This window comes from Crocodylus siamensis, chromosome 8, assembly GCF_052110815.1.
Source record: "Crocodylus siamensis isolate JL-2025a chromosome 8, ASM5211081v1, whole genome shotgun sequence".
Taxonomy (NCBI): domain Eukaryota; kingdom Metazoa; phylum Chordata; order Crocodylia; family Crocodylidae; genus Crocodylus; species Crocodylus siamensis.
The window spans coordinates 57,109,818-57,134,762 of NC_143402.1; the positions used below are offsets into that span (position 1 = coordinate 57,109,818).

Genomic DNA, 24,945 nt, shown 5'->3' on the forward strand with positions numbered 1-24,945 from the left:
AAAAAGAATGTGGTCAGGTGGACTGTGTATGGACTGGGGAGTCTGAACAGCTGGAATTTAAAGCCAGGGCAATTCAAATTAGAAACATGATGGTGCTGATATGTAGCAGGGAGGGGAATTAGCCACTGAGTACAGTGCTGGATTTTTCCATCTCTTGCATCTTCAGTTCAAGATTGGCTGCCCTTCCTGAAGAGATGCTTCAGTCAAACAGAAGTTGCTGGGCTCATATCAGGAGTGATTGGATGAAATTCTCTGGCCTATTAAACAGGATGTGTGCCTGAATAAGCTGATGACCCCTTCTGACTTGTCAATCCATGAATCTTAAGAATGGTAACCTTGGCGTTGTGAGGGAATTGCGCTTATTGATCAAAACAGGGAAGTGCTGGGAGTCAGGGCTCTTGAGTTCTGTTTCTCGCCCTATCACTTATTTGCTGCATGACCTTGGGGCAGTCCCCTGTTTCTATGCCTTTGTAATGAGGATGTTAATATTTTACTCGCCTATCTCATAAGGGGACTGCAAGGACTTAATTAACAAATGGTCATGACATGCTTTGAGATCCTTCAAGAAAAGATGCAGTTGAAATACAAAGCAGTGCCTAGGACCAGCAAAGGGAAATAAATAACAGGGAGGGAAAACAGCAATATCATTTTCCAGTCATTTTCTTTTTTCAGTTCCTTTTTGCTTTGCCAAGCTGAGGATGTGTGTGAACATGATGGGCTGGGAGTGATTATCATGGTGCATAAATGATGCTTACCATCAGGCAGCAACTTTGGGGAGGAAATTCTAGGGTATTTCTCCAACCTTTGGAACCAGAAGTAGCCTCAGCCCTTTTGGTGCCAGGTAGTGTAGCCACCTTCATGGTGCAGGGCTCTGCTGAGAAGCAGCCCAAACTACCTTGGGGGTAGAGCCTTGACAGCACATCTGCTTCCCAACAAAGAGGCAATGTCGCAGTGCAGTCATGCTCATGGCAGCTTCATTTTGCAGTAAGGAGGATCAGCTAATTTGGGACCGTCTTTTCAAATTCAGGGCCAACATCTAATTTCAGGAACTTGTTGTGGGCACTGGGACTTGGCCCTAGCATTTGGGACAGTTGTGGAGAATTCAGGACAGTTGGTTGCTTTACGTCTATCACATAGATCTTCATGCTGGCAGCATTATGTGCCTGCTTGCTGCATCCACCCGTCATCCTGTCCTAGGCGTGACTTGAATAGAGAAAATGTTTTTTATTACCACATTAGGTAACATAGTAACTAACAGGAAACAAATTGCAAGTGAAGGCAAGGCAGCTTGGAGTTCTTTCACTTGCTGGCAGGTGGGACGAAAGATCAGGTGGCTGCCTAGGACACTACTACTGAAGCCAGGACCTCAGCCTACAGGCTCTTCAAATCGAAGCCCATCCCTTCCACTCCAGCACCTCCTGCAATGGGACACCACTGCATGTGTGAGTGGATGTGAAAGAAACAGGTAAAAGCACTCTCCTGTTCATTCCTGCTGACTCTCACAGCAGGGACTGAGCCTTTGCCTTAGGATGTTGGATCGATGGCGGGGGAGAATTATGTGCAAGAAGAAACGCAAACCCTTTTCCCCTTCTTTCCTTTTCTCTAAATAAACCCAGTACGAGAAGCAGCAATCATCTCAGGGCCTGTTCTCTCCACCCAACTGTTCTGCTGGCTGTGTAGGATGCTTGGGAGCACTGCCACCTGTCCGATAGCTTATACCAGGATTAAGGATAATTTCAAATCCATTTTCTATTGATCTACCTCCCCACCACCACAAACAACATACCACAGTTTAGTTGGACCATCCGCCATTTTAACACAGTCCTCACACTCCCCCTGCCTCTCCTCTGCTTTGCAAATACAAAGATGCAATCAGGTCCCCAGTGGCTGACTTTTTGAGCCACGGCTTTGAAGCTCAGCGTAATGTCTGTGTTTCCTTTTAATATCTCCGCAATGATCTGTCCTCCCCCAATCCCCTGTGATCTTCTCCCCAGCAGTGACGGGAGGGGTGGTGGCATGGTATTATGGCAGCTTTTCTGTTGCACTGTTTGAATTAAGAGGCGGTGATTTGGGAGACAGGTTATTGCGAGCCAGGCAGATTAATCTGCAGGGGGTCTGGGTCCCTGCTGGGATTTTCCTATCATGCTGATAGCCAGCTCCATTAATTTATTCAGCTCTGACAGCAAATTAGAAAGAGAGTGAGGAGCTTAGGGAAGGCATCTATCTCCATGTCCCAGTTATGAGTGGGCCCCTACTTCAACCAGCACTCATGTGCTGAGATAGGCCATGGTGATGGAGGAAGCTTCTGTCTAAAGCACATTAGCTCAGGGGTGTATCTGGATGCAGAATGGCACTGCGACCTCTCCACAATGTGCTCTTCCAGACAGAGTCAGTAGCTATGAAATCAGAACCTCTCACAAAATCCTGGCTGCTACTGAATAAATCTCCATGCACCCTGCAACAGTTACTGCACCATCCTCCCTTTTTTTCCCCCTATCCCAACTGCTCCCACCAAAACCAGTCTCCATCCCCTCCTTGTTATCAGGCAATGGTTTCCTCTTCCACCCTCCCAATCACTTGGACCCCTTTCCATAACTCATATCCAGCTGAAATCCCTCTCCTTCCACTTGGTTTCCCACTGGGTGGAGGCACCCAGCCAGGCAGGGCACCCGGGAGCATTGCTGTGCTTATCTGCTCCGCTGTGTGTCTGAACTGTCATCCAGAGGATTACGTGCATTGTTGATGTCTGTGCTAAGCTGCCAGGGCCAGTGCAATGCCATATATATTCTGCAGAGCTCCGGATACGCTGTCAGCGCTCACTGGTTGATAACAACTGGACACTTAATGTGGCTTTGTGGGGGCCTCATGCCATTATTATTAGCACAAAAAAATGGTGCTGGGTACCCTGAACTGGGTCATCACAATAAATCACTGGATCCCTCAGGCTTGAATCTTCACTCGTTACTCCACAAAGTGGCAAAGAGCAGAATTAGGCCTCGGGGTACTGCCCCCAGAAGAACTAAACTGATAACGCAGCCAGATATTTCCAAGCTATGTTTAGGGCTGCTATATACACACAGTCCATTTTGGCCCCCCTTGCCATCCTCTTAATCCCTCTCAGGCTCATGTTAGAAGGTTTCTATCCTCCAGTTAAGCACATAAAGACAGTCTAATACAGAGGAGACTGAGCCTTTTGTGTGTCTGATGGAATCCATGGGGGGGAAGCAGTCGATAGAGAGGGCCAGGAAGTCTGAGGCTCTCACTGGAGTCTCTGCACTGGAACTGGGGGAGTCTAGTGAGGGACTGGATCTGACATGCTCATCCCAGGAGCAAAGCAACCAACACAGGGTGTCAAAGGACAGCAGGCACGAGCCAGCTTGCATGTATACATCTCCAGCTGGAGCCTGTCTGGGTGTGGGGGTGAGATGTATTTACCTGTGCTAGTCTGAAGTCAAAAAGAAGGCAAAGTAGGTTTGCACCTTATAGACTAACCAAAGGGTGCCAGTTACTGCACTACTCTCCTTGGTAGGGTATGTCTTAGGTCAGTTAGCAGAATGCAGGTGTTAAGAGAGTCTCTCAAACTGCATATCCCAATCTCTGTGTTGCTCTTTATTTTGTTAGGCCTCTTATGTTATTCTGAGAGTTGTATATTCCTGGCATTATGTGCGCGGGGGGTGGGGGAGGAGCAGAGAAGGGAGGGTGAGACTCTCAGCATTCATATCCCTGCTAGTGGGGGAGTGAGCCTGGTTACAAGCCTTCCTGGTAACATCCATTTCTACCTCCATGTTAGTGCTAGCATATTATTATGCTTATTATTTTATTGCTGTGATAGCACAGGCATGCCTTCATTTATGATCGCTGTTAACCTTCGTGTCCCTCTGTCTGCAGATGAGCATTACTGTTTCTTTGGCCACAGCTGGGTGCACACCTGGACAGTTGCCTGTTTGGCCCATGGTGCTTTGTATCTTCATTGTTGCCTGGGCATGAGCAATCTATTTGAGTGGGAGAGCTTTTCACCTCCGTGTGAGCGTTCCTGTGTGTCTGCAGACTTGTGTCTGGGCACAGCTCTGTGGTACCGTGGCTGGGTTCCGTGGGCAGGTTCTAAACAAACCAGCACCTGTTTCCCATGCCCCATCCCATTCCTACCTTTCCTTTTCCTCTCCTCATCTTTTCTTTCCAGCTACCTTTTGGAAACTTTGGTGAATCAGAGAAACAAGAGCTTTTAGGGACCTAGATATTGCTACAGAGATTAGGAATGTACAAGGGAAGCAGGATGAGACAGAGGGAGTTGTCTAGCTTAGCAGCTAAAAGCCTCACCTGATTTCCCCTCTGGGATCTGACAAGGGGAAGGAAAAACAAGGGGAAGGAGAGAACAGAGGTTATTGCCATGATGGAATTGCCTGGATAATGGGCTGTCAGAGTTGTTCCCATCTTGCATCTTTGTCCTGGAGCTTTCCTGGGCTGTGCGCACATGCTTGTGAATCCATCAGCAGCCAGGGTTGAGTGCATCAGACATGCCTGGGCTGAGCCCGGGGCTCCCTAGCTGCAATGCTGATTCTTCTTCATGAATGCTATCATATCCCCTCCGGGACAGTTAACCCTAACAAGTACAGAACTCTACCTGTAGACAGCTTGGCCTCAAAGGAGATGGGCCAGCTTCCCCTCCCCCTCCCCCATTCCTGTGGTGGGGCTACATGCTGCAGCTGGAGTTCCCTGATGGAGCCGGGGGAGCACTTCTGATTATTTTTAGACAGCGTCCTTGCATTTCACAGGATGTCATCGTTATTTTATATGATGTTTCCTTCTGTTCAGCTCTATTCTATCAGGCCAACTGGAGCATCTCAATGACGTCTTGTCTGCTCTGGCCATGCTGTCCTGGGCCACAACAGGCACAAGAAACAGCTCAGGACAAAAATTAAAGGACAGCTTGATCAATGGCACCATTAAGTAGAGCACCCTAGGGGAGAAACAAGCAAGCTGCAATGTGAGCACCCCTGTCCAGGCCCCTGCACCCTCAGCCACAGTCCCAATCTGATGTGGAGCCTGTCAGAGGCAATGGAAAGTCTTCTGTTGCATCAGGCTGTCACTTCAGAACACTCCAAGGAAGAACTGCCACAAAAAGAACCTTTCTCTGACAATAAAATTTGGCCTAGGTAACTGCAGACATAAAAGTAATGGTGCCCTCCCCTTCCCTAACGCCGTCCAAACAAGCCTCTCAAAATACTTTTACAGTCACTTAGGAATTAAACCACAAAGCACCTGGTAGGCAGGTCAGTGTGACTGTCATTGTGCAGAGATGCCTACTTGACTTAGCAACTGCACATGGGGCAACGGTGGTAAGAGCCAGACTAAAACTCCAGGCCTGGGGTCTTAGCTACTGCCTCTGGCCCAGGGATTCTCAACCAGGGTACTGTAGTGCCCTAGAATGCCTTGAGATCCTGTCAAAGGTACCATGCAATGTTGGCACTGTTAAGTGAACATACATGATTCACAAGAGAAACCCACAGATTTTGAATAGGAATCCATCTATTAGAAACATTCTGTCCTGTCACAGGCTTTCAGAATTCTTTGCATCAGAAGGATTGCTCTATTATTGTGAAAGCCAAGAGCTGGCATTTTCTGAGGCATGCTATAAGTCTAATGAGGGGTGACTTGAGCCTAAAAAAAGGTTGAGAACCACTGCTCTAGCCATGTGCAACACTGGCTTTTACTCACTCAACCAGTCCATGCTCCCTCTCAGAAGCAGGACTAATTCCACCCTCTTACACCCGCACCCCCCCCCCCCCAAAAAAAACCCAGTTCTCTTCTCATTACATACAAAATGCCTACCTCTGGCATTCTTCACAATGGTGTAGGTAAGGACAGATGCCCAGAAGCACTGGAGAAGGCAGGAATCCTGATCCAGTTCAGACTCCTGTCTCTAGCAGTGGCCAGTGCCCACTGTTTCTGGGAAAGATGCATGAAACCCTGAAGTCAACCACTGTGAACAGCCTCCCCATAGAAAAGTTTCTCCCTGAACCTAATTAAGCCCTGTGGGCTGGAGACTGGCTTAAGTCCTGCACCAGGAGGGTTTACAACCTTTCTGCAATGCTCCAATATTTTTGCTCCTTGGTTAGTTCATTTATTTTTATTAAATCCTCATTCAGTGAAGGCTGGGCAAGTCCAATGCAAGGTCACAAGCAAGCCTGCCATAGCCAGTTGCTAACACAGCACAGAGTGAGGAAGACAGATTTAGGGAAGGTGCTAAGAAAACATCTCCCCTTCTTCACAGCCCCCACCAAGCCTGCCAGCCAAAACCTATCTACTAGGGAATAAAGCACAGCCTGCTGTGACATTTGTGACTTACACCCTGCCATGCTCTGATCCCGTCTGTTCTTGTCTGCAACATGCCATTCTAACCAGAACTAAATTTGTGACCATTCTATCATTTATAGAGTCCCACATGGATCAATCCCCCCTCTCCCACGCTTGACCACTGCAAGATTGTTGCTTTGAAATTCTTACCTTCTGGTTCCCAGAATCCAGGATTCTGGCTCCAGGCTCCCTTTTCCTCATCCTACAGGCAGCAAGGATTGCAGTGTGGTCCAGTGGCTGGCAGGGTTAGGATCCTGGAATCCCTGAGCTCAACCTGACTCAGTTCCCTTTTCCCCATCTGTGAAATGGAGCTAATGCTTGCAGGGAAAGCACAAGTTGCATTACCTCTCACTGCAAGAAGAGGCCAAGAGGAGTGGCTCCCTCATCCTCATCCCACAGGGTGCAAGTTGCCTTCCCTTTATGTCTTGATGCCAGCAAAAGCAACCAGATAACTAGTCACCTGCACTTAAATTGGGTCCCTGAGACTAGACCCGTATTCTCTCCCTTGCATCCTAAGTCTCTCCCAATGCTCTGGGCTATATCTAATCCCCCCCACTCCTGCGTTGCTCCTCCTTGCCTTCTGCACTAACGAAATCAAGCAACCGCAGCACAGAGAAAAGCCTGACCAGGGGAGCAGCAGTAATTGAAGCTGAGCTAACACGCGGGGGTAGAGGGGGTTAGCCTGAGGGTGGTGCCCAGCTCAGCACAGTTTCTTGGGCAACATAAATGCAAGAGCAGTGCATTAAAGAACATCCACCAGCCACCTACGACCTTTGGGTGCTGCCTCTTTAAACCTGAAGATCAAAATCAGAGCAAGGGAGGAAGAGGGGGGTCAGTGGAGAGGGGGAGGGAATGAAATAAATCTCCTTTATTAATTATAAATCAGATGCATATTGTGCCCGGCCTCATTCCACCAGGCCTCACTGCCGCACGTACTTCAAAACCAAGCTCCTTAAACATTAATGCCAAGCGCTGAGCCTCTTGTGTCATTCAGATACTCAAGTCCTTAACAGGAGGAAGTCAGCAGAGATTGCTGTACCTTTCTTGTGTGAAGCTCTGGCAGCCCCTATAGCTCCCCTTCATCCCCTGGGCGTGCTCTTGCCATCACGTAGCTTCCCACAGCTGTACCGTGGGTTCACTGGTAACCCCCAACTGTTACTCCTTTGTATGGCTCTGCTCCACAAATGCAGGCAATGCCCAAGTGCTTAAGGTTTTTAGGACAATACCTTCAGTGAAGGGAGTCTTTCCCCAACCCAAACCAAGCAACCACTTGCCTTGTGAACTCCTTCTCCTATCATGGCCAGCTAAACGTTCATATTCAAAATGACTAAGGCTTGTTCAAGGTCTTCCAGAACCTAGACCTCCAAGTTCCTTTGCTCTGACTTGCTTCCTCTCCACCCTGGGAAAGGAACCTGAGACCCTTGAACGTTCTTCTCCCAAACCAGGAATGGAACCCAGATGTCCTGACTCAAAGACCCCCTAATCTAACATATTTGCAACACACCCTCCAGAAATCAGGGGACAGGATCTAGCTGTCCCACTTCTCAGACTCCCACCTGTGGGTAATGGTCCCAAAATCAAATCCAGCTTGACATCACTGGCACCAGCCTTTCCTTCCATTGAGAGTAAGGCAAGCACCACTCCCTTTTAATTCAGCTTTATGGCTTTGAAAATCAGTGTCTCCCCTCACTCCAACCTGGGTCCAATCCACTTTTAATGCCTTCAAGCATAAGTTCAGCAAGCTACCAGGACCCACAGGAAAGCCTGGCTCTCCTCTGGCCTCCTGATTGGCTCATGATGATGTCATGATGTTTATAGTTAAGCAATAAACCTTAAAGGGGCCCCCAAGAAAAAAAAGTTTCAGAAAGGCAAAGAATGGCGACTTTGTTTGTCAGTAGCTGGAGAGATCACAGAAGCGTTACCCCCTCCCACTGAAGGTTACTAATATCCCATCGCTAGGGAACGCTTACTGGAAAGCTTTCACAGGAAAAGAGAATATAAAGTTGTTTAATGTGAACCCCCCCTTCCGTCCCCCCCGAATTAAAACAAGCTCAGTGCAGCCATAAGCAAAGCCCAAAGCTTTCAGTACATTCCCAGAGCTTGGGCTGCTGTGAATCAGTTCTGAGCCAAGCAAGCATGCTGGGTAATCCTATGGAAATCAACCATGCCAAGCACCTCCCACTCCAAATTCCGAGTTCAGACTGCCACAAAGTCACTCTCCCCCCTTGGCCCCCAGAACATTGTTTTAAATAGTGGCACACACAGGCTCAGGGTGGACCCTGCCTCTCCTTAGCAATTGAGAGAAGCCTGAGGATTGTCACTGTGTGGATGGGGCAGTAGAGTTGTGTTTCTGCCTCTAGGGCTGGACTGCTGGATGTTCATTTTCCCTCTTTGGCCCTGTTTCACTTCCAAGCTTTTATCTAGTACAGCAGTACTCAACCTGGTTACACTCAAGCCCCCGCTCCCCCATCCCCCAAAAAATGCCAGTTCTTAACTTACACTCTTTTTTTAACTACAAAAAAATAAGACTAAGACTTCTGTTCCAAATAATTCAGCAAACCAACTACAGGGCAATGTTTTTAACACTCTGGATTCTTATTTGAAATCTTGTGATTACTCTTGCGTATCAGGTTGGCAAACCTACCAGTACTAACATGATGTGGCACCCTGTGCCACCCTAACTCCACGTGCCAGATTCAGCCACACGCCAGTCTGACCCTACGTACTGGCTCAATTTTGCACACAGTGTGACCCCATGCACCCAGATCCCATTATGGAACAACCCCACATGCCAGTCCAGTTGCACACCTGCACGACCTAGTGCTCAGGACCACATTATCCAGCCCACGGGGCCCCCCAAGGGTCTGGAAATTTGACAGCATGGCAATTAATGTTGCCACTGATCCCCCAAATTTCTAGGCCTAAGGATATGTTGGCCTGAAGGCCAGAGTTTGAGTACCATCAGGCTAGATCAAGCTACACCAAATAACAGGCTGTCTATAAGTGCCAAGAGCAGCAGTTATATGGATACATAAGTGCCATAAAGATGTATAAAGTGAAGGAATTTGTTGCCCTTACTCTCTAGTGAGCAAATAGTAAATTGCTTCCTGGCATGGAGTTCTTACTTTATGAAGAGCAGTTCCTCCTGAAGTAGAGTGAATGGATCTCACGCTCCTTGGGCATGTGAAGAGTAACTCACTGCCCTGGTGAGCAAGTCACCCTGCAATGGCACAGATTCTATAGCAGGGGTGGGCAAAATGCAGCCCAGGGGCCGGATGCGGCCCACCAGGCCATTCTATCCAGCCTGCAGGGCCCCTAAAAAATTTAGAAAATTAGTATTTATCTGCCCTGTGCTGCCTGTTATGCAGCCCTCAATGGCTTCCTAAAACTCAGTAAGCAGCCCTCTGCCCAAAATAATTGCCTGCCCCTGCTCTGTAGCGTCCCCTTCAAAGCAAAGAGCCACACCTCCATATTCTGGGATCCTGTTGAACTAGGGACAAACAAACCTGAGAAGCAGGACTTGCTGGGGGACAGGCTCATGAGCGCTGCCCTGCAGCTGTGTGTGTGTGGGGGAGATCAACGGCAGCTACAGCCTGTGTTACTAAAGGTCCTTCTCTGCCTCTGTGTCGTCCCAGCCTAGTTAGCAGCATTAGAAAGGCTCTGGGAGCTGCCAGGCAGACAAAGGCCCCCATTGTGGCTAGAGTGACAGGGGATTGAGTGGTACTGCTGGCTTCTCTTAGCACCCGGGGCTACTCACATGTCAGCTCCCAGCACCTGCACTCGGGGAGCGGCTGCACGGGGTGGGGGGAGGGAGGTCACGGGTGTAATAGCTTTGGGACATTCTAGCCGGGTCTCCTGACCTTGACACCTGTTATAGCCCCTCTCCCACCCGCCCCATGCCAGCTCCTCCCTTGACCTTTAAACATCATCATTACATGTGTTTCTAACAGGTCTAGGGCTTCCCTCCCTCCAGCTCTTCTTTCCTTCACATGCTCCCTCCCTGTTTCTGTATCTCTCTCCATGCTCTCTCATCGCACATCTCAGTCTTCTCCCCCCAACTCTTTCTTTCCATCGCACATTCTTGCACATCATGCAGTGCTTCCCCTCTGCCTCTTCCACACTCTCTCTTTCTATCTCTGCCTCTGTCTTGTGCATTCCTTCCCAGCATTTGTCACTCTTATACATGCACATCACACTGCCAACCTCTTCCCTTCCTGTCTCCTCCTCTCTCCCCTTTCTCTCACTCACTGTCTACCTCTCTATCTGCACATTCCCTTTCTCTGGCTTTCATCCTGTCTCTTCCCCTCACTGTTTTCAACCTATTCCCTTCCCCCTCTCCACCCAAAAGACCATATTGCCAACCCTACAGACACACTTGCCCTCCTTGTCATAGGGGAAAGCAGCTCATATTTTATGAAGCAGAAGGTCTTTTTTATCTTGGTCATGTTACAATATCCACTGGACAGTTGAACGTTTTGCAGTGTTTTATTGGCTTGTCTCCTCTTGGCCGTTGGACACATTGTTCTGCTTTTTCAGTAGTGATACAGGCAGCATGTACTGCCTTCCAACATGATCCCCGGCCTCTCCCCACCCCCAGCTAAGCACACGAAAAAGTTATTTATAGGCAGGGATCTTTATCTGGCATCTTTCCCCATTTCCTCTCTCCTACGAAGCTAACCAGCAAGGAAACAAAACCCCAGCAAAAAACCTCTCGGGCATGCCAGAAAATGTTTTGTCTAATTAGTCTGCAGGGTCTGTGGGGCAGGGGCTCTCTCTCACTGCACTCTTTGCCTAAAGCCAGGAGGGGGATGATATCAGCATGGTGGGTACAGCTCTGGGGGAAAAAATGGAATAAAATTACTGTAATAGCAGCAGGGAATTCCATTTCAAACTGGTTTTCATTTGGGAATGGCCCTGTTAGGACACAATGGGGATCGGCCTGACAGAACGTGGTGGATTCTTCATCGCTTGCCACCTCTAAATCCAAACTGCATGTCTTTCAAATTTTAACGCAGTAGCTCAAATGGTATTTTAGGGCTTGATACAGAAGTGACTAAGGGAGGTTTCCTTGTTATGTTGCAGGCCACAGCATAATGGATCATTGGACCTCAAGATCTAGGAGAACTCAGTGAACTTTCCCATCAAAACTCAGCCCAGATCTTCCAACCTACTGAAGTCTCTGAATCTTTACAGTGAAATTCCAAGCAGCTCCATTCCCCAACCCCCGTCACACACTTTCACTGCCAAAATGCAAAGCAAACACCCTGAATTTCCACTTGGCAGTGGAAGCTTTTCAGGCGTGTTGAAAGATACTTGGATTCTCACCATTGTTTTCCTTTCTTATTGCTGACTGCGTGCTTTCTGGGAGCTCACGGCAAGCGAGGGCATTTTAAAGAAAGGCCCTTGCGATATAGGAACTGTGCTCAGATGCTCATTTAGGGCACGCAATGTCATGCGCATCGTGGCCATCTGTGCCTGAATGTGCTTTTGTGCTCACATGATCCTCTGTGACTCCGTGTGTGTGTGTGTCTGCAGACCATACATCTGTGTAACGAGTTCTCTGTGTGCGGGGGCAGGAGGAATGACTGCATGTCTGTCAGATTGTTTGAGTGTGTGACTCTGGATCTGGGTGTGTGGGGGTGTGACTGTAGCTGCTTGTCAGACTTCATAAGAGCGTCAGTGTGCTCGAGTGTGTGTGAGGTAACAGACCATGCTCCACACAGGCTGGGTCAGCCACCAGAAAAAAAAAAATATACCCCTGTCTCTTTAAAAGTGCTATGTGGGCCTCCAATAAGGGGCCATTTCTCCTTTTTATAGCGCATTTCAGTGGGCGGGTTCCTTTAAGTAAACCTCTCAGAGCTATAAATAAAACTCAAAGGAGCAGTAATTATATGTCTGCGGAGAGGCTGAGCTCCAGACCCCAATTTCAGTTCCACTCGCCGAGTGCAATTCACTATGGCAGCTTCCCTGCTAAAAATAAAACCCAGGGCCTTGGTCAGAAGCTGAATTAAAAGGTACCAAAAAAGAGAAAAACCCATTCAGAGGCAGCTGGTTTCCCTCTTAAGATCCCAGCCTCCTCCCAGTTACTGGAAGTTACCAAAAGACTCCCTGCTTAGCTTGGATTTTACACTGAATTAGGGGGCTTGTATTAGCTCTTCTGGCCACTAGGTCCAGGTTGGGTGGAAAGTGGGGACCCCTTTCAGGGGTGCTGAGGACTCAGATGGGTGGCCTGGAGCCTTGTGTGATTTTCTTGGATGAGAATGACACAGGATAGTGGGGAAGGGGAGGAGATAGGGGCTAAAAGAGAAGCTTTGACAATGGATGAGCCCACACAGCCCGTCTCCCTGACACTCAAAAAGGATCTTGGCTCTTACTGCGTTAAACGCTGGCTGAACTTCTGTGAACAGTGCACACAGCATCCTTGCTGCCGGGAGAGGGAAAAGAACAACATTTTCTTCAACCACGTCCATAACTTTCAGGGCCCCAAGATTCAGGGCAGGAGAGGGGCGGGCGCTAGGGAATTGGACTGAAAAGTACCCTGCTGACCGCTGGCAAGGAAGGGCGACTGCAACCGCAAATTGCCCCCAACTTCTGGAAGAGAAGAGTGGGTTGGCTCTTCAGCTACAAGTCTGCCCTGAGGCCCCATGGAGGGGAAGGCCTCAGTGAGTCGCTACGTGTGCTTTGAGGCAGGCAGGGAAAATTCAGTTCTGCTCTAATGCTGCTGAAGGGAGCTGGGTTCTGCCAGAGTCTCTAGAGCTCACTGGGAAGCGAATTCATCATTCATTCATTGATTTGCAGTCAGGCCGGTGCCTCAGATAAGGTGCAGCATCCTAGGATTGAGGATGTCTCTACCTGGCAAGCAGGGCCTGTGACTTTTCGACTGCCTGGCTAGTAGCGAATGCACAGAGGCTTCTTGGTGCTAATTACTAAGTTGTACCTCCAGGCTTCCATTAGGGTTTTCATGCCAATACAAACATCCAGTCGTACCTCCACTGCCCATCAGAACCATCAACAGCAGATCAAAGCCAACAGAACCTGTTCTAATGCAGGATTTCCCACAAGGCTGTGGGACAAAGGGTGAGCATTTTACCCTACCCCTTTCTGCCACCGTTAATTGCCCTTCAACCAGTGGTTCTCAACCTTTTTGGACTCATTGCACCCTTCACTGGACTCAAGGCATGCTTCAGAAAATGCCAGCTCTGCACTTTCACTCTTTTGATCACAGAAAAATAATAGAGCAGTTGCAAAAAACTCAGAAAAACCACAACAGGTTAGGGTGTTTTTAACACCCTAGATTCCTGTTTGACCTCTCTGGGCTTATCCTGTGAATCATCTTTGTATATCTAATAGCACTAGCATTGCATAGCTCCCTGTGACATCCTTGAAAGGATCTCAAGGCACCCTAGGGTGCTGTGGCACTCTGGTTGAGAATCACTGCCCTAAGCTATGGAGTGGTATCTGGTTTTTCTTGGTGAACAGTGCAGTTTTTACCCAGAACTCCTTTTCCTCATGCTGTGTGTTTAGTGTGTATGTGGAAGGGGAGGATGGACTATGTTTTATTTGTTAGTGGAATCTTTTCTCCCTTAGATCTCAGATCAAGTGGAATCCCATAGATATAGATTAATATTATCTTGAAACAGGAGAAAGATTTTCTCTCCAGATAGACATTTCTTTCCTCTAAATGCAGAAGAAGTTTTGGTTCTTTCATTCTGAGGGTGGAAGAGGGACTGCTCTTCTGAATTTGGATGAATCACTCCCTTTTTGCAGAGGAAACCCAGATTTTCTAAACCCTGTCTTACTGCATTATTTGAGGCTTTCCACCCCAGCCAAACAGTACTTGACACATCATTACATTGTTCTGAAAATGACCTGGAATCAAATTAACATCCTTCCGTCATTAAAAAAAGTCATCACAGGAGGTTAAATTTCTCTAGTGCTTTTCATTCTAAAGAATCCCGTAGCACTCTATATCATCCATCTATCTATCAAGCCAGCCATGCTCATCTATCTTTCTATTGGCAACCTGCCTTTCCCCATGGCAGCATCTAAGTCCCAGTGTCTCTCTCTCTCTCTCTTTGTCTCACAATGAGATCGCTACACCACTGAAATGCTATGAAATATATCCCTATTTAACAATGCACAGCAATGTTTAAGATACATGGTAGAAAAGGATTTTCTTTCCCATCCATCTTCATTATATATTTTGATATCAAGACACAAGGGGGCAAATTTATCCCCAGGTCCAGTGACACCACTGGAATGCCTGACTTCGCTCAGGAAGGTTTATTCAGTGAAGTTTCCTGAGTTATTAAAATAATGATTCAGTTGGGTAGAAAAGACTCTGAAAGTCACTTCCCAAGTACCATGATCCTTTGTAACTGATGACACTGCAAATGGCACTTTCCCACTCATATTTAAAGGGCAGTTGCAAGCCTCGTACTTGGGTGATGCTGCGGCCAGTAAAGCGAGCAAAATGCTGGCTTGCATCCATAGATGCTTCTCAAGCAAATCCTGGGATGTCATTCTCCCACTGTACTCAGCCTTGGTGAAGCCGCAGCTGGAGTACTGTGTCCAGTTTTGGGCTCCACAATTCAAAAAGGATGTTGAGAAGCTTGAGAGGGTGCAGAGCAGGACATCCCTGTTCAAAGGGTACTTTGAATGCCTTCAAGACACATTTGGATGCTTATCTTGCTGGGATCCTATGATCCCTGTTGACTTCCTGCCCCTGGGGCAGGGGGCTGGACTCAATGATCCTCCAGGGTCCCTTCCAGCCCAAATGTCTATAAAATCTATGACATTCTGGAGGAGAAGTTCTGCTACCAAACTCCCTTTCCTCCCTGGCTCCCACAGTCAGGGCAATGCCAGCAGGTGCTGGGCTCCTGACACCAGCTTGAACAGCACCTGGAAGAGATGACACAGAGCTCCGCAAAGAGCCCACATGTTCCACCCTAGCAGCTTTTGGACAGCATCTCAGGTGGAAGGCCTGGCCTCAGCTCAGCCCTCAGGTGTCCTCACACAGCCCTGGAGTGCTGATGCACTGCAGAGGCTGCATGTGCTGGGTTGTACATTTCCAGTGCTGCAATTCCCAGGTGCAGTAGGTGCAAGGGGAAGCAGCCCAAGGCTGTCCTTACAATGTTTTGCTGTCCTCTACTCACAAGGCTGGCCAGTGAGGGGTCAGCCCCTTGTCCCCCCCAGCCAGGTTAACCCTGGGGATGAGGACAGTCAGCTAAGTGGAATAACTGGGACCACTTTTTTTTTAATAAAATGTAATTTCCAGGGCCAAATCAGTACCCAATTTAGTTTCAAATTTGGACTGAGCACAGCTCAGTCATTCAAGTCCGTGTGGCACTACCACCAGCAAGTATCCTACCTCCAAGACTTATCAGTCTGGGGCTTTGGATACTTCCAAATCCATGGCACGCACCCTATGTGCAAGCCCCAAGCCTGGAGACCCTGGAGTTCAGATGCCCCCTAGTTTCATTTGCTCCTAGCCAAAAGGCTGAAGGAGCAAGCTAGAGGGAAAGCCCAAAAGCAATCCCCAGAAACCCACAGCCTTTACTATGAAGGCTTTGAAATGGACCTGAACCAAAACCTGGAGCTGAGACTTAGGCATGCTCAAAGTCCTGTCCTACTTTGCTCACTCCAGAGATAGGGTTAAAACTAAAACTAGTGCTCAAGTGTGTGTTGGGGGAGGAATAGCAGGACCCTTGGAAACTCTACTCACAGAATTAGCTCCCTTGGTGTGAGTCATCAAAATGTGAGGCTGCTTGCAGTAGACTGTGCAAATGTGAAATCACACTCCTGGCACTTGATGGGGTTTGCAGTGAGGAGGAGGTGGGCATGGGTTTGGCTAGTCTCCCTGGGGCTCAGTTCCATTCTTGACTGGGGAAGAACAATCAGCAGGGGCATCTCACAACACTGCCTAGCCAAGGCACCAAAGTCAGACACCCCTCACATGCAGACCAGGGCCTTTCCTTGCCTCCTTCTGTAGGCAGGTGAAAGAGTTAACTGGGTTGACAGTGATACAATCTGTGCTGAGGAATCTGAGACTGACTGGGCAGCCCATGGCTCTCAAAACTCTGGTCACAGGCTCTTGGTAGACTTAAAAAGACAGACAGTGCTCAGTATGACACCAAAGTGTTCTTTGCAACTGTGACACCTAGAGACTGACTTTCTATTTTAAAGGCAGGCTGGGAAACAAGACAGCTGCTTGAGATAGGGGAGCCAATACCTGGCTGCCTACTGACCTAGTTGGAACCCTGGGGAAAACGGAGCCAGTCCTCCACACCCTTCCTCAACAGTTTCCCTCCTCTCCCACCATCTCCTCCCAGTGCAAATCAGAACACACCAGCCCAACACAATGCCCTGGAGAGAGATTTGGCATTTGGCTGCCATTCACTTGGATCGCAAAGGTGTCACTTAAAGCACAGGCCTTTTCCTCTTCCAGAGTAAATGAGTTGTTAGGAGTCTAATTAAGCCTCTTGGAACCGAGCCTTGCAGGCTCTCTTGGTAGCAGGAATGTTTAGCGCAGTCTCTTCCTGTGAGCTGGGAATGGAAGGCAGGGTTCCTGACTCCCATTTCTATCTGACCTTCTAGACCAGGATGTAGATTACTCCTGTGATCTGACAGCTGAACCTGTCACCCTTTCACATTGCTAATAGCCCTCGCTCCCCAGCAGCTCCGTTTCTCTGGACTGATCATGTCTTGGAAGTTAGCAAAACCAATCTGTCATAAAAAGCAAAGTCCTCCATCTTTTGTGCCACTTAGATAATCTTGTTTCCTTCTGGTCGTGTGAATCTAGATGTATAACCCCAGGGGTTATAGGCATCATCCGACAAAGTTTCCCATGCCTTAGCTCTGAGCTGGCATCCGCCTCTTAGCAAAGTCATAGTAAAGATTAGCCTACAGTCAGCTGTGACAGTTACAAAGGAGATTCTTTATTCAGGCTGCTGGACAAGACAGAGCCTGTGGTTCTCTCTGGCTCCCAGCCTGTACTGCCTGGCGATACCACACAGGGCTTCCCAGGGAATAGACTGCTGAGTACACGATCAGGGAAGGGGACATCGCAGTCTCCTGGGCTCTTTTTTAGACCTTGGTCTCCATACTTGACAGCCAAGGAGGGGGCCAGTTATGGGGACCTGCGGTTGTGGGCTGGAACCTTTGTACTTAGCGCAGTACCAAGACCCACCAAAGTGACTTTACACAGCCATCTCCCAGCCTGCAGATGCCTGTCACTCCTATACCAGGAGGGAATGGAGAAGGTGTGAGGCCTGCTAACCCACAGAGAGGCAAATGCACACATCTCCAGACTCTGCAAATCTATCCATAAAGATGCTAACCCACCCATTCGTTGGTTCGCAGTGAGACCCACCCCAGGAGAAGGAGCTGCCTGTTCCAGGTCTGTGATTCCCCCCAGGCAGGGTCTGGCGACAAGCTGACAGCATTGTAATGACATTGTTGGGAGCTATGATTCTGTCACAACAGGGAGAAGGGCCCTCTGTGCTTTGAAGACTAATGTTTACACCACAGCAGGGGCTCCGGTAGCCGCCAACTTGTGCCTCCACTTGCCCTGTACTTTGTGCAGTTATTTATACCAGCAAAGGGAGCACCAAGCCCATGTCCAAAAAGTCACACGTATGCACTCACCCTGCTTGGGGAAAACCACTGAGCATGGTGCAGGGCAGTGGAGAATCATCTCACTGAATTCACTTCTTGGCTGTGGGCACAGGAAGCTTTCCACAGAATGATCCCTTCATCTGCTGCTCATTAGTAGATCTCTGAGCACTTTACAAAAACAGTAAGCATCATTACCCAGAGAAAGGGGAAGTGACCTAGCTGGGCAGTAGCAGAGCTGAGGCTAACCCCTTTCCTGGGCCATACTATGAATTAGGGCAGTGGGGGGTACACAACCATTTTACCATGCAGGCCACAAATTAGCCCCATGCCATCCCTGCATGCCACTCCAATCCTTTTCCCCTGCCCAATTCAGTGCTCTGCTTTCTACTCCCTGCCCTGTGGTCTCTGCCTATTCTGCTGCTCTGCTTTCTGCTCCCCACCCTGTGTTCTTTGCCAGATCTACTGCTTTGCTTGCTGTTCCCAGCCCTGTGTTCCCTGATTAATCTTCTGCTCTGCTTTATGCTCCCTGCCTGTGCTCCCTGCCTGACCTGCTGCTCAGTTTTCTGCTCCCTGCTACTCTATTGTCTGTCCCCTCCTTGATCTTTCACATGCCACACAGGCTGCTTGTGCCACTGGTAGCCTTCATGCCACAGGTTTGGGTTAGCTCATTTTCCCCAAGAGGGCAAAACACCTGTACATGGGCAGCAACTTAGGTGAGGAAACCCATAGAAATGATCAGCTACATCCCACCTAAGAACAGAAGCTGTAGCTCTGTCCAGCTCACCCCTTTGTTCCCTGAACAGGGGTGCCCTAGAGCAATGGAGGTTTCAGAATGGAAAATAGCAATAACACCTGGTCCTTTCTCCTGATTCCTGCATCTCCAAGCTCCACACAAAGCAGGTGAGAGGAAATGAGGCATAAATGGGGCAAAGGGAGTTGCCCAGTGTCACCCAGAAGCCAGGTCCCTTGGTTTTCACCCAGTATCCCCTCCCCTCCATGATGTGACCTGACACAGGAGAAGGATGATAAAGTCCTGTCTCCCTGTCCCCTGGAAGATTGCTGCCCACTGGCACACAAAGGAAACGTCTCTGGCTAGGAATGACTTGTAAGGGAGGGGCATAAATCAAGCTAACAAGATTAACGCAGAGAGGACTGCTGCTGCGTCTGGCTGAGTTTTAAGGTCCCCTTTCCCAAAGGGCCTTTCTAACGGTGCCTGCAGCATGTCTGCCCTGCGGCCTTTTGCACATGATAATCAGACAAGACCCCTGCCCCACCACTACCATCCACCCACCCAAAGTCCATGCAGGCAGGCTTAGAAACCTCCCAGGCCTACCAAAGGAGGCTGACTGAACCTGAATGCCACAGGGCCCATTCCCCCTACAGCCTTGTAAGCCAGTGGGAGCATAGACTAGAAGCCAGTCCCCAAGTCTTGGCATTATGACTCTCCTCAGGCCCCAGCTCTGGAAGATGAGTGGGTCAGTGCTGCAGTGATGGTGGGGTTCAATAAACACATTCAGTAAATAAGAAAAACTAAACAATCAACTTTAATTGTAGAGCAGTAGGCAACTCCAACAGGACCTTTGTCTGGCTCTAACTGACTACTTCACTGAGAAACTATCTCCCAATTATCAGCTTACTTAGTCTCTTTAGTTAGGGGGCATCTTTAAATTACAACTTCTTTCACCACAAGGGCTTTACCACTGCTGAAGTGTACTGAGACCCTCAGGTAGGGAGAACTTGGATAACTTTACCAGGGCGGTCAGAAGCTGCTTTTGTAGAGCTGACCTCTAGGTTTGACAAAGCATAGGATCCCATACTGAATAAGGGATGAAGGGTATAGGTCCTGATGGAGACTTGCCCACCCCCAGCAATGCCAGAAATAAGGCAGAAGTGCCCAGAGGAACTAGCGCTGCATCTGTCCCACATGGCACCTCTGTAAATGTGCTCATTATTCCCTACTTCTAATCACCATTAGGTTCCCACATCACTGAAATCTGAGGCTTCCCTGTCCATAAACTGGGCCTCCTCTGCCCTTCCCGGCTGCCTCCCCATCTCTACAGCTGTATGGCCCCACAGCCTCTTCAGCAAGACCTCGCCTTACAATGCCAGGAAAAACAGAAGAGCCCAAACCCCCTTGGTACTCCCAAACTCTGATGGGCATGAGCAAACTCACACCCTGCAACAGAAGCCACAGCAGCAGTGCCAGGCACTAATGCTGGTTGAACAATGGGCCAGCCGTGAGCCTAGCTCCAGGGGGAAACATATCCTTATCGCGCTGTGCTCTTACAATGCCTTTCCTGCTGCAGGATCCCCAAACCCTGCAGAGAGAGCCTCCAAAAGTCAAGGAGCTACTCCAGTCATACCGGTCCTGCTACAGGACCAGTCACAACCGGGTAACCAGACAAGTTAAAAGACCCAGGCTTCTCTACTCCCCATTTTTCATTGATGGTATGCCATCAGAGCTACTCTTGGCTTCCTGGGATGTCAGAAGCTGAGACAACACAAAAAACCCTCAAAGTCACTTCCCAGGCTCAGAATCTGGCCCCAGCTGTGACATAACTATAGAGAATGGGGGTTACTGTGACTGGAAATCCAGTGGGCTCTTGGACCAGGACCAGGGTTTCCCAATAAATATTAGTGACCACAGTTATTAATTGCAAGACACATCCTAGGCTCAATTCTGCTCTAGCACCAGCTTTGTGTTGTGGCTCCATGTACTTCACTGGCATTGCTCCTGCTTTCTTTTACCTCCAAAGCCCCCCTCCCTAGGGTGCCTCCTGCCACGCAGCATATTACAACCCCGGGCTGTACCTGCCCAAATCTGCCTCAAAACCTTCTCCAGAGCACTGCATTCTGCCCTTGCATTTGATCCTCATTGCACAGGGAGTCTCTTTAGCAGACATGCCAAGGGGACTGTCTGAACTCCCAGCCAAGCAGGGAGGATTTCCCTAACACTACTGGAGTTTCTCCACTCTTCCTCCCCGGCCTTAAGCCTCAGGTAGCCGGATCCCAACCCACCCTGCTCAGGGAGGACGAAGAGCTATTGTGGGCTGTTCCTGTGATCCCCGCAGCATGAGGGCACCACTGCATTTCTCCCTCATCCTCCCTACTGTGACAGGGCCAGACACTCCGGATAGCCTGGGGAGTAAGGATCCCTCTCTTTGTCCCCCCTCATCCCCATTCACATATAACCCCCATCCCTGCTCTTCAGTGAGTGAGTGCCCTTCCAAACCTCCCCGGCAGGCAGGCAGGGCCCGAGTCCAGCACCAAGTTGAGGAACCCAGTTACATCAGCTGTTGGGCTGCACCTACCACCCACCAGTGTTGCAGGCTGGGGATCCAGCCAGCCTGTGAAGCACGAAACAAGGGGTGCCACAAACTCCCACACATCCCAGCTGCATCAGTGCCCCTTGCCCTGCTCCAGGGCTGTCTGCACCCAGCCCAGCCCTGGACCCCGCTCCCCAGCTGCAGCCAGGGCTGTGATCCCGGCAGAGGGGAGTGTCCCTCCCTCCTTTCCAACATCTCCCAGCCACTTCCAAGGCGCTGCCGGCTTCGGGGAGGGACGAGATCTCTCACAAGTGCCTGCCCCGATCGCTGCCCACCGACAGGCGCACAGACAGCGCCCGGGACCAGCAACCGCCACCCGCCACCCCCTCCTCCGCAACCCCCGCCCCGGCAGCAGGCACCCAGCGACCCCAGCCCCGCTTCCCCGCGCGGATGGGATGCGGGCATAGCGAGGCTGCAAGGGGGACGAGCCGGGAGCAAACCCCTCTCTTTTGTGCTCCCCAGCGGGGCTTCGCACTGCTCCCCCGGACCAGCCTGCCCCCGGCTCCCCGAGCTGCGGGGCACTCAGGGCAGCCTGGGGTGCGGGGAGCTGTGATCTCGGGGCGCAGGGGGGGAAGCAAAGCCGACCCGACAGCGGGAGATACTCACCGGCTGGGGGGCTCCGATCTTTTTTTTTTTTTTTGTTTTTTTGTTTTTTTTTTTTGGGGGGGGGGTGGCTGCAGGATGCAGAGCGCAGGGCTGGAGCATCGCGCCGGGGGAGGCAGGCAGGGCTGGGCTGGGCTGGGCTGGGCTGGTGGGGCGGGGAGTGAAGTTGTCTCTCCTCCGGGCTGTGACAGTGGCAGGGAGGTTATTTCGGGGCAGTCGGGCGCCCTGCGCCGCCCCCCGCCGCGATCCCCGCCTGCGCGCCCTGCCGGCGCGGCTTGCCCGGATAAACTATATAGGCGCGGGCATCCCGGCCCATCTGCGGGAGGCGGGGGGCGGGGGGCGCCGGGGAGGGGGGGTCATGTCAGGGCAGATGGTGTCACGGGATTGGCCGCTTGCAAAGCCCAGGGCTTTTCTCATTGGCCGTGGGCCCTACAGACCGATATTTTTTTAGGCCGTTCTTGGATCTCGGAGGGAAGGGGGGGTTGCAGACAGGCTGCCAAGAAGCAGACTTTAACCCTCGGAGCGCCAGCCGCTGGGGATGCTACAAACTTGCAGCTATTTCCACCCCGTCCACTTCCCTGCGTTGTGACAGGGTGTCCCCAGCTCCACCCGGGCCTGGGAACCTCAGCAGCAGGGGGCCAGGCAGGTCAAGGGCAGGGCGGGGAGCTGGCAGCCAGTCTGGCCTAGATCTCCAAGCCGGCAGGGCTTTCAGATCCACTGGACAAAGTGGCTAGGACAGGATGGGTGGGACCGGACCCTTGGCTGGGGCTGGGCTGATTAGGGCGGTGTGAGGGCACTGAAGTGGTGTGAGTAGGAAATCGTAGAATCATAGAGAATGAGGGTTGGAAGGGACCTCAGGAGATCATCTAGTCCAGCTCCCTGCTCAAAGCAGGATCATCCCCACCTAGATCATCCTAGCCAAAGCTTTGTCCAGCCGGGTCTTAAAAACTTCCAAGGATGGAGATTCCATAATGTTCCTGGATAACCTGTTCCAGTGCTTTACTACCCTCCTAGTGAGAAAGTCTGAAAGACAAGGGATCCTCATCATGGCATGGGAGTGCTGAGGGAAGTGTAATATATCCACTGCCTGAGGAGATGACCCACTTCAGAGCTTTCTGTGCGTGGGGAGCAACGACTCCCCCACAGCCTGTTCACTCACCCAGGACCAGGCCCGCTCTGGTCCCGGCACAATTCCGTCCAATGCCATGACACCGAGACGACAGGCAAAGTCCCAGGTTGGAGCCCGGCACTCTTCCCTTGGCTCAACTGAGGCACCGAAGTCCTACATGCATTTCAATCTGGAGTGACTTCAGCAGAACCAATGGGGTTTACACAACTGGAACCAGGAGCAGGATGTAGCCCTGGATGGAGGCAGCTGCCCCAGCTCAAATCCAGCCCTGCACGCCTTCAAGTCTCTAGTTCACCTGCTAGTAGCACCAGTGGAAAGAGAGCAGTGGTGTGTTCATCACAGTGTTTCCTGCCCCAGGATCATACCATATGCTCTGTCCTTGCAGTATTGCAAAGGGCTGGAGTGGCCTTCTCCATTGACTGAACAGGAAGACAAGAGGAGCTTTGCTCTGTCCAGCATCCACAATCCAAAGCATCTTGGGAAGGAAGAGGATGACTTACCACTGGTATTATGGCAACCCCTTGAAGCCCAAGCTGGGCCAAGTGCCCATCTGCTGTGTGAACATGCTGTAAGAGAGAGGCCCTGCACACAGAAAGATCCAACAGGGGATGGAGCTGGGTAAGACCCAGGTGATGGGCCCAATTCCCCCAACCCAGCTGCTTGTTCAGCCAGTTCCCCCAGAAAGGATGCGGATAAGAAGTGGAGAGGGGGGGTGGAATGCAGAGGTACCGTGACAACATAATGAAGGAGCTTGCTTTGGTGATTATGGGGTGGGCAGGGTTCCAGCTGAATCCCCACATGTTTATAGAAACAACCATACCATCCCCATCCTACCCCCTCCACCCTCCCAGCCTCCCTGGGATCTGGAAACCTGCACATTATTCCACAAGTCTTTAATTATTCGCTGCCTAATGACCCGCCTCCTGGGCCTCCCGTGCCAGCAAGACAAAGTAAGTAATAATTATCCCCTTCCCATGCTGTTAGCCCCCCTCTACCCCTGCTTTGATGTTCCTGTCTCGCCCTCTTGCTTCCTGGTCAGGTCTCTGGGGATATAAAGTCCCAGCAGGGTGACAGGAGCAAAATATGGTCTTCACATCTCACCGATGGCTCTGGGGGATCAGTTGCCCCTGCGGCTTCCTCACAAGCCAGCCAGCCTGACTTTGTCTGGGAGCTCACAGACGGACAGGCTCAAGACAAGTTAACCTTTCAGTTGAAGGCATCCGGCGCAGGAAGTTGCCAAAGCTTAGCATCACTGGCACTGGCCAAGCCAAGTCAGCCAGGAGGCATAAGGTCCCATAAGACTTGGAAGGGTATGGGGTGGCTAAGTAGGGGTAGCCTCCCCTCTGGTTCCTTGTAGCCCTGCAGAGCAGCAGGTTGTGCTGGGCTACAAGGAGTGACAGGGGTGACATAGGAGAGGTCAGTGCATGTGGAACCAAGTGCTTGGGAGTTCTCATCCCAGGGATATCTCTTGCTTTCTGCAGGCCTTAGCAACAGGCTCCTTCCCTGCACTGTGCCTTTGTTTCTCTCTGAGTGGGAATGACACTGACCTAGCTCACAGGGCCACCAAGAAGTTTAATTATCTCTGGGTGGAGCAGCCTACTGATGTCTCCAGCACCATTCACCCAGAGATCGTAAAGGACTTTGCAGACATTAATTGAATTAGCCTCACAGTCAGAGGGGAAAGGATCATTAGTCCCACGGGGAAACCGAGGCACTGAGCAAGGCGGCAGCTTGTCTAAGTTCCTACAGAGAGAGTGTCTGAGACTTCAGACAAGAAGTCGGGGGCTGGATTCCCAGTCCCTGCTCTTGATAATCAGCATCCCAACCCTGGAGCACTGGCTCCCTCAGCCCTGTCTCTAATCCCTCCCAGAGCTGGGGACAAAACCCAAGAGTCCTGATTTCCAGCTTCACCCTCGT

At 50.4% G+C, this 24,945-nt stretch overlaps 1 protein-coding gene across 6 annotated transcripts in view; it reads right to left on the minus strand.

The window, feature by feature from the left end:
- The window catches only part of LOC149858715 (uncharacterized), a 41,943-nt gene extending 19,738 nt beyond the window's left edge, over positions 1–22,205 (minus strand). For 2 of the 6 annotated variants that reach the window (XR_016444016.1, XR_016444012.1), the window contains exon 1: positions 21,903–22,205. Coding sequence is in view for 1 of the 6 variants with exons in the window: in XM_090061705.1 (XP_089917831.1) it covers positions 6,505–6,555 (51 nt within the window). In the remaining 5 variants the exon portion in view is untranslated. Of the gene's footprint in view, positions 1–5,829; positions 5,947–6,504; positions 6,916–18,000; positions 18,131–21,902 lie in introns of those variants that run through there. The other 4 variants (XR_016444013.1, XR_016444015.1, XR_016444014.1 and 1 more) reach the window with 4 other exon arrangements.
- Between the last annotated feature and the right edge of the window lie 2,740 nt (positions 22,206–24,945).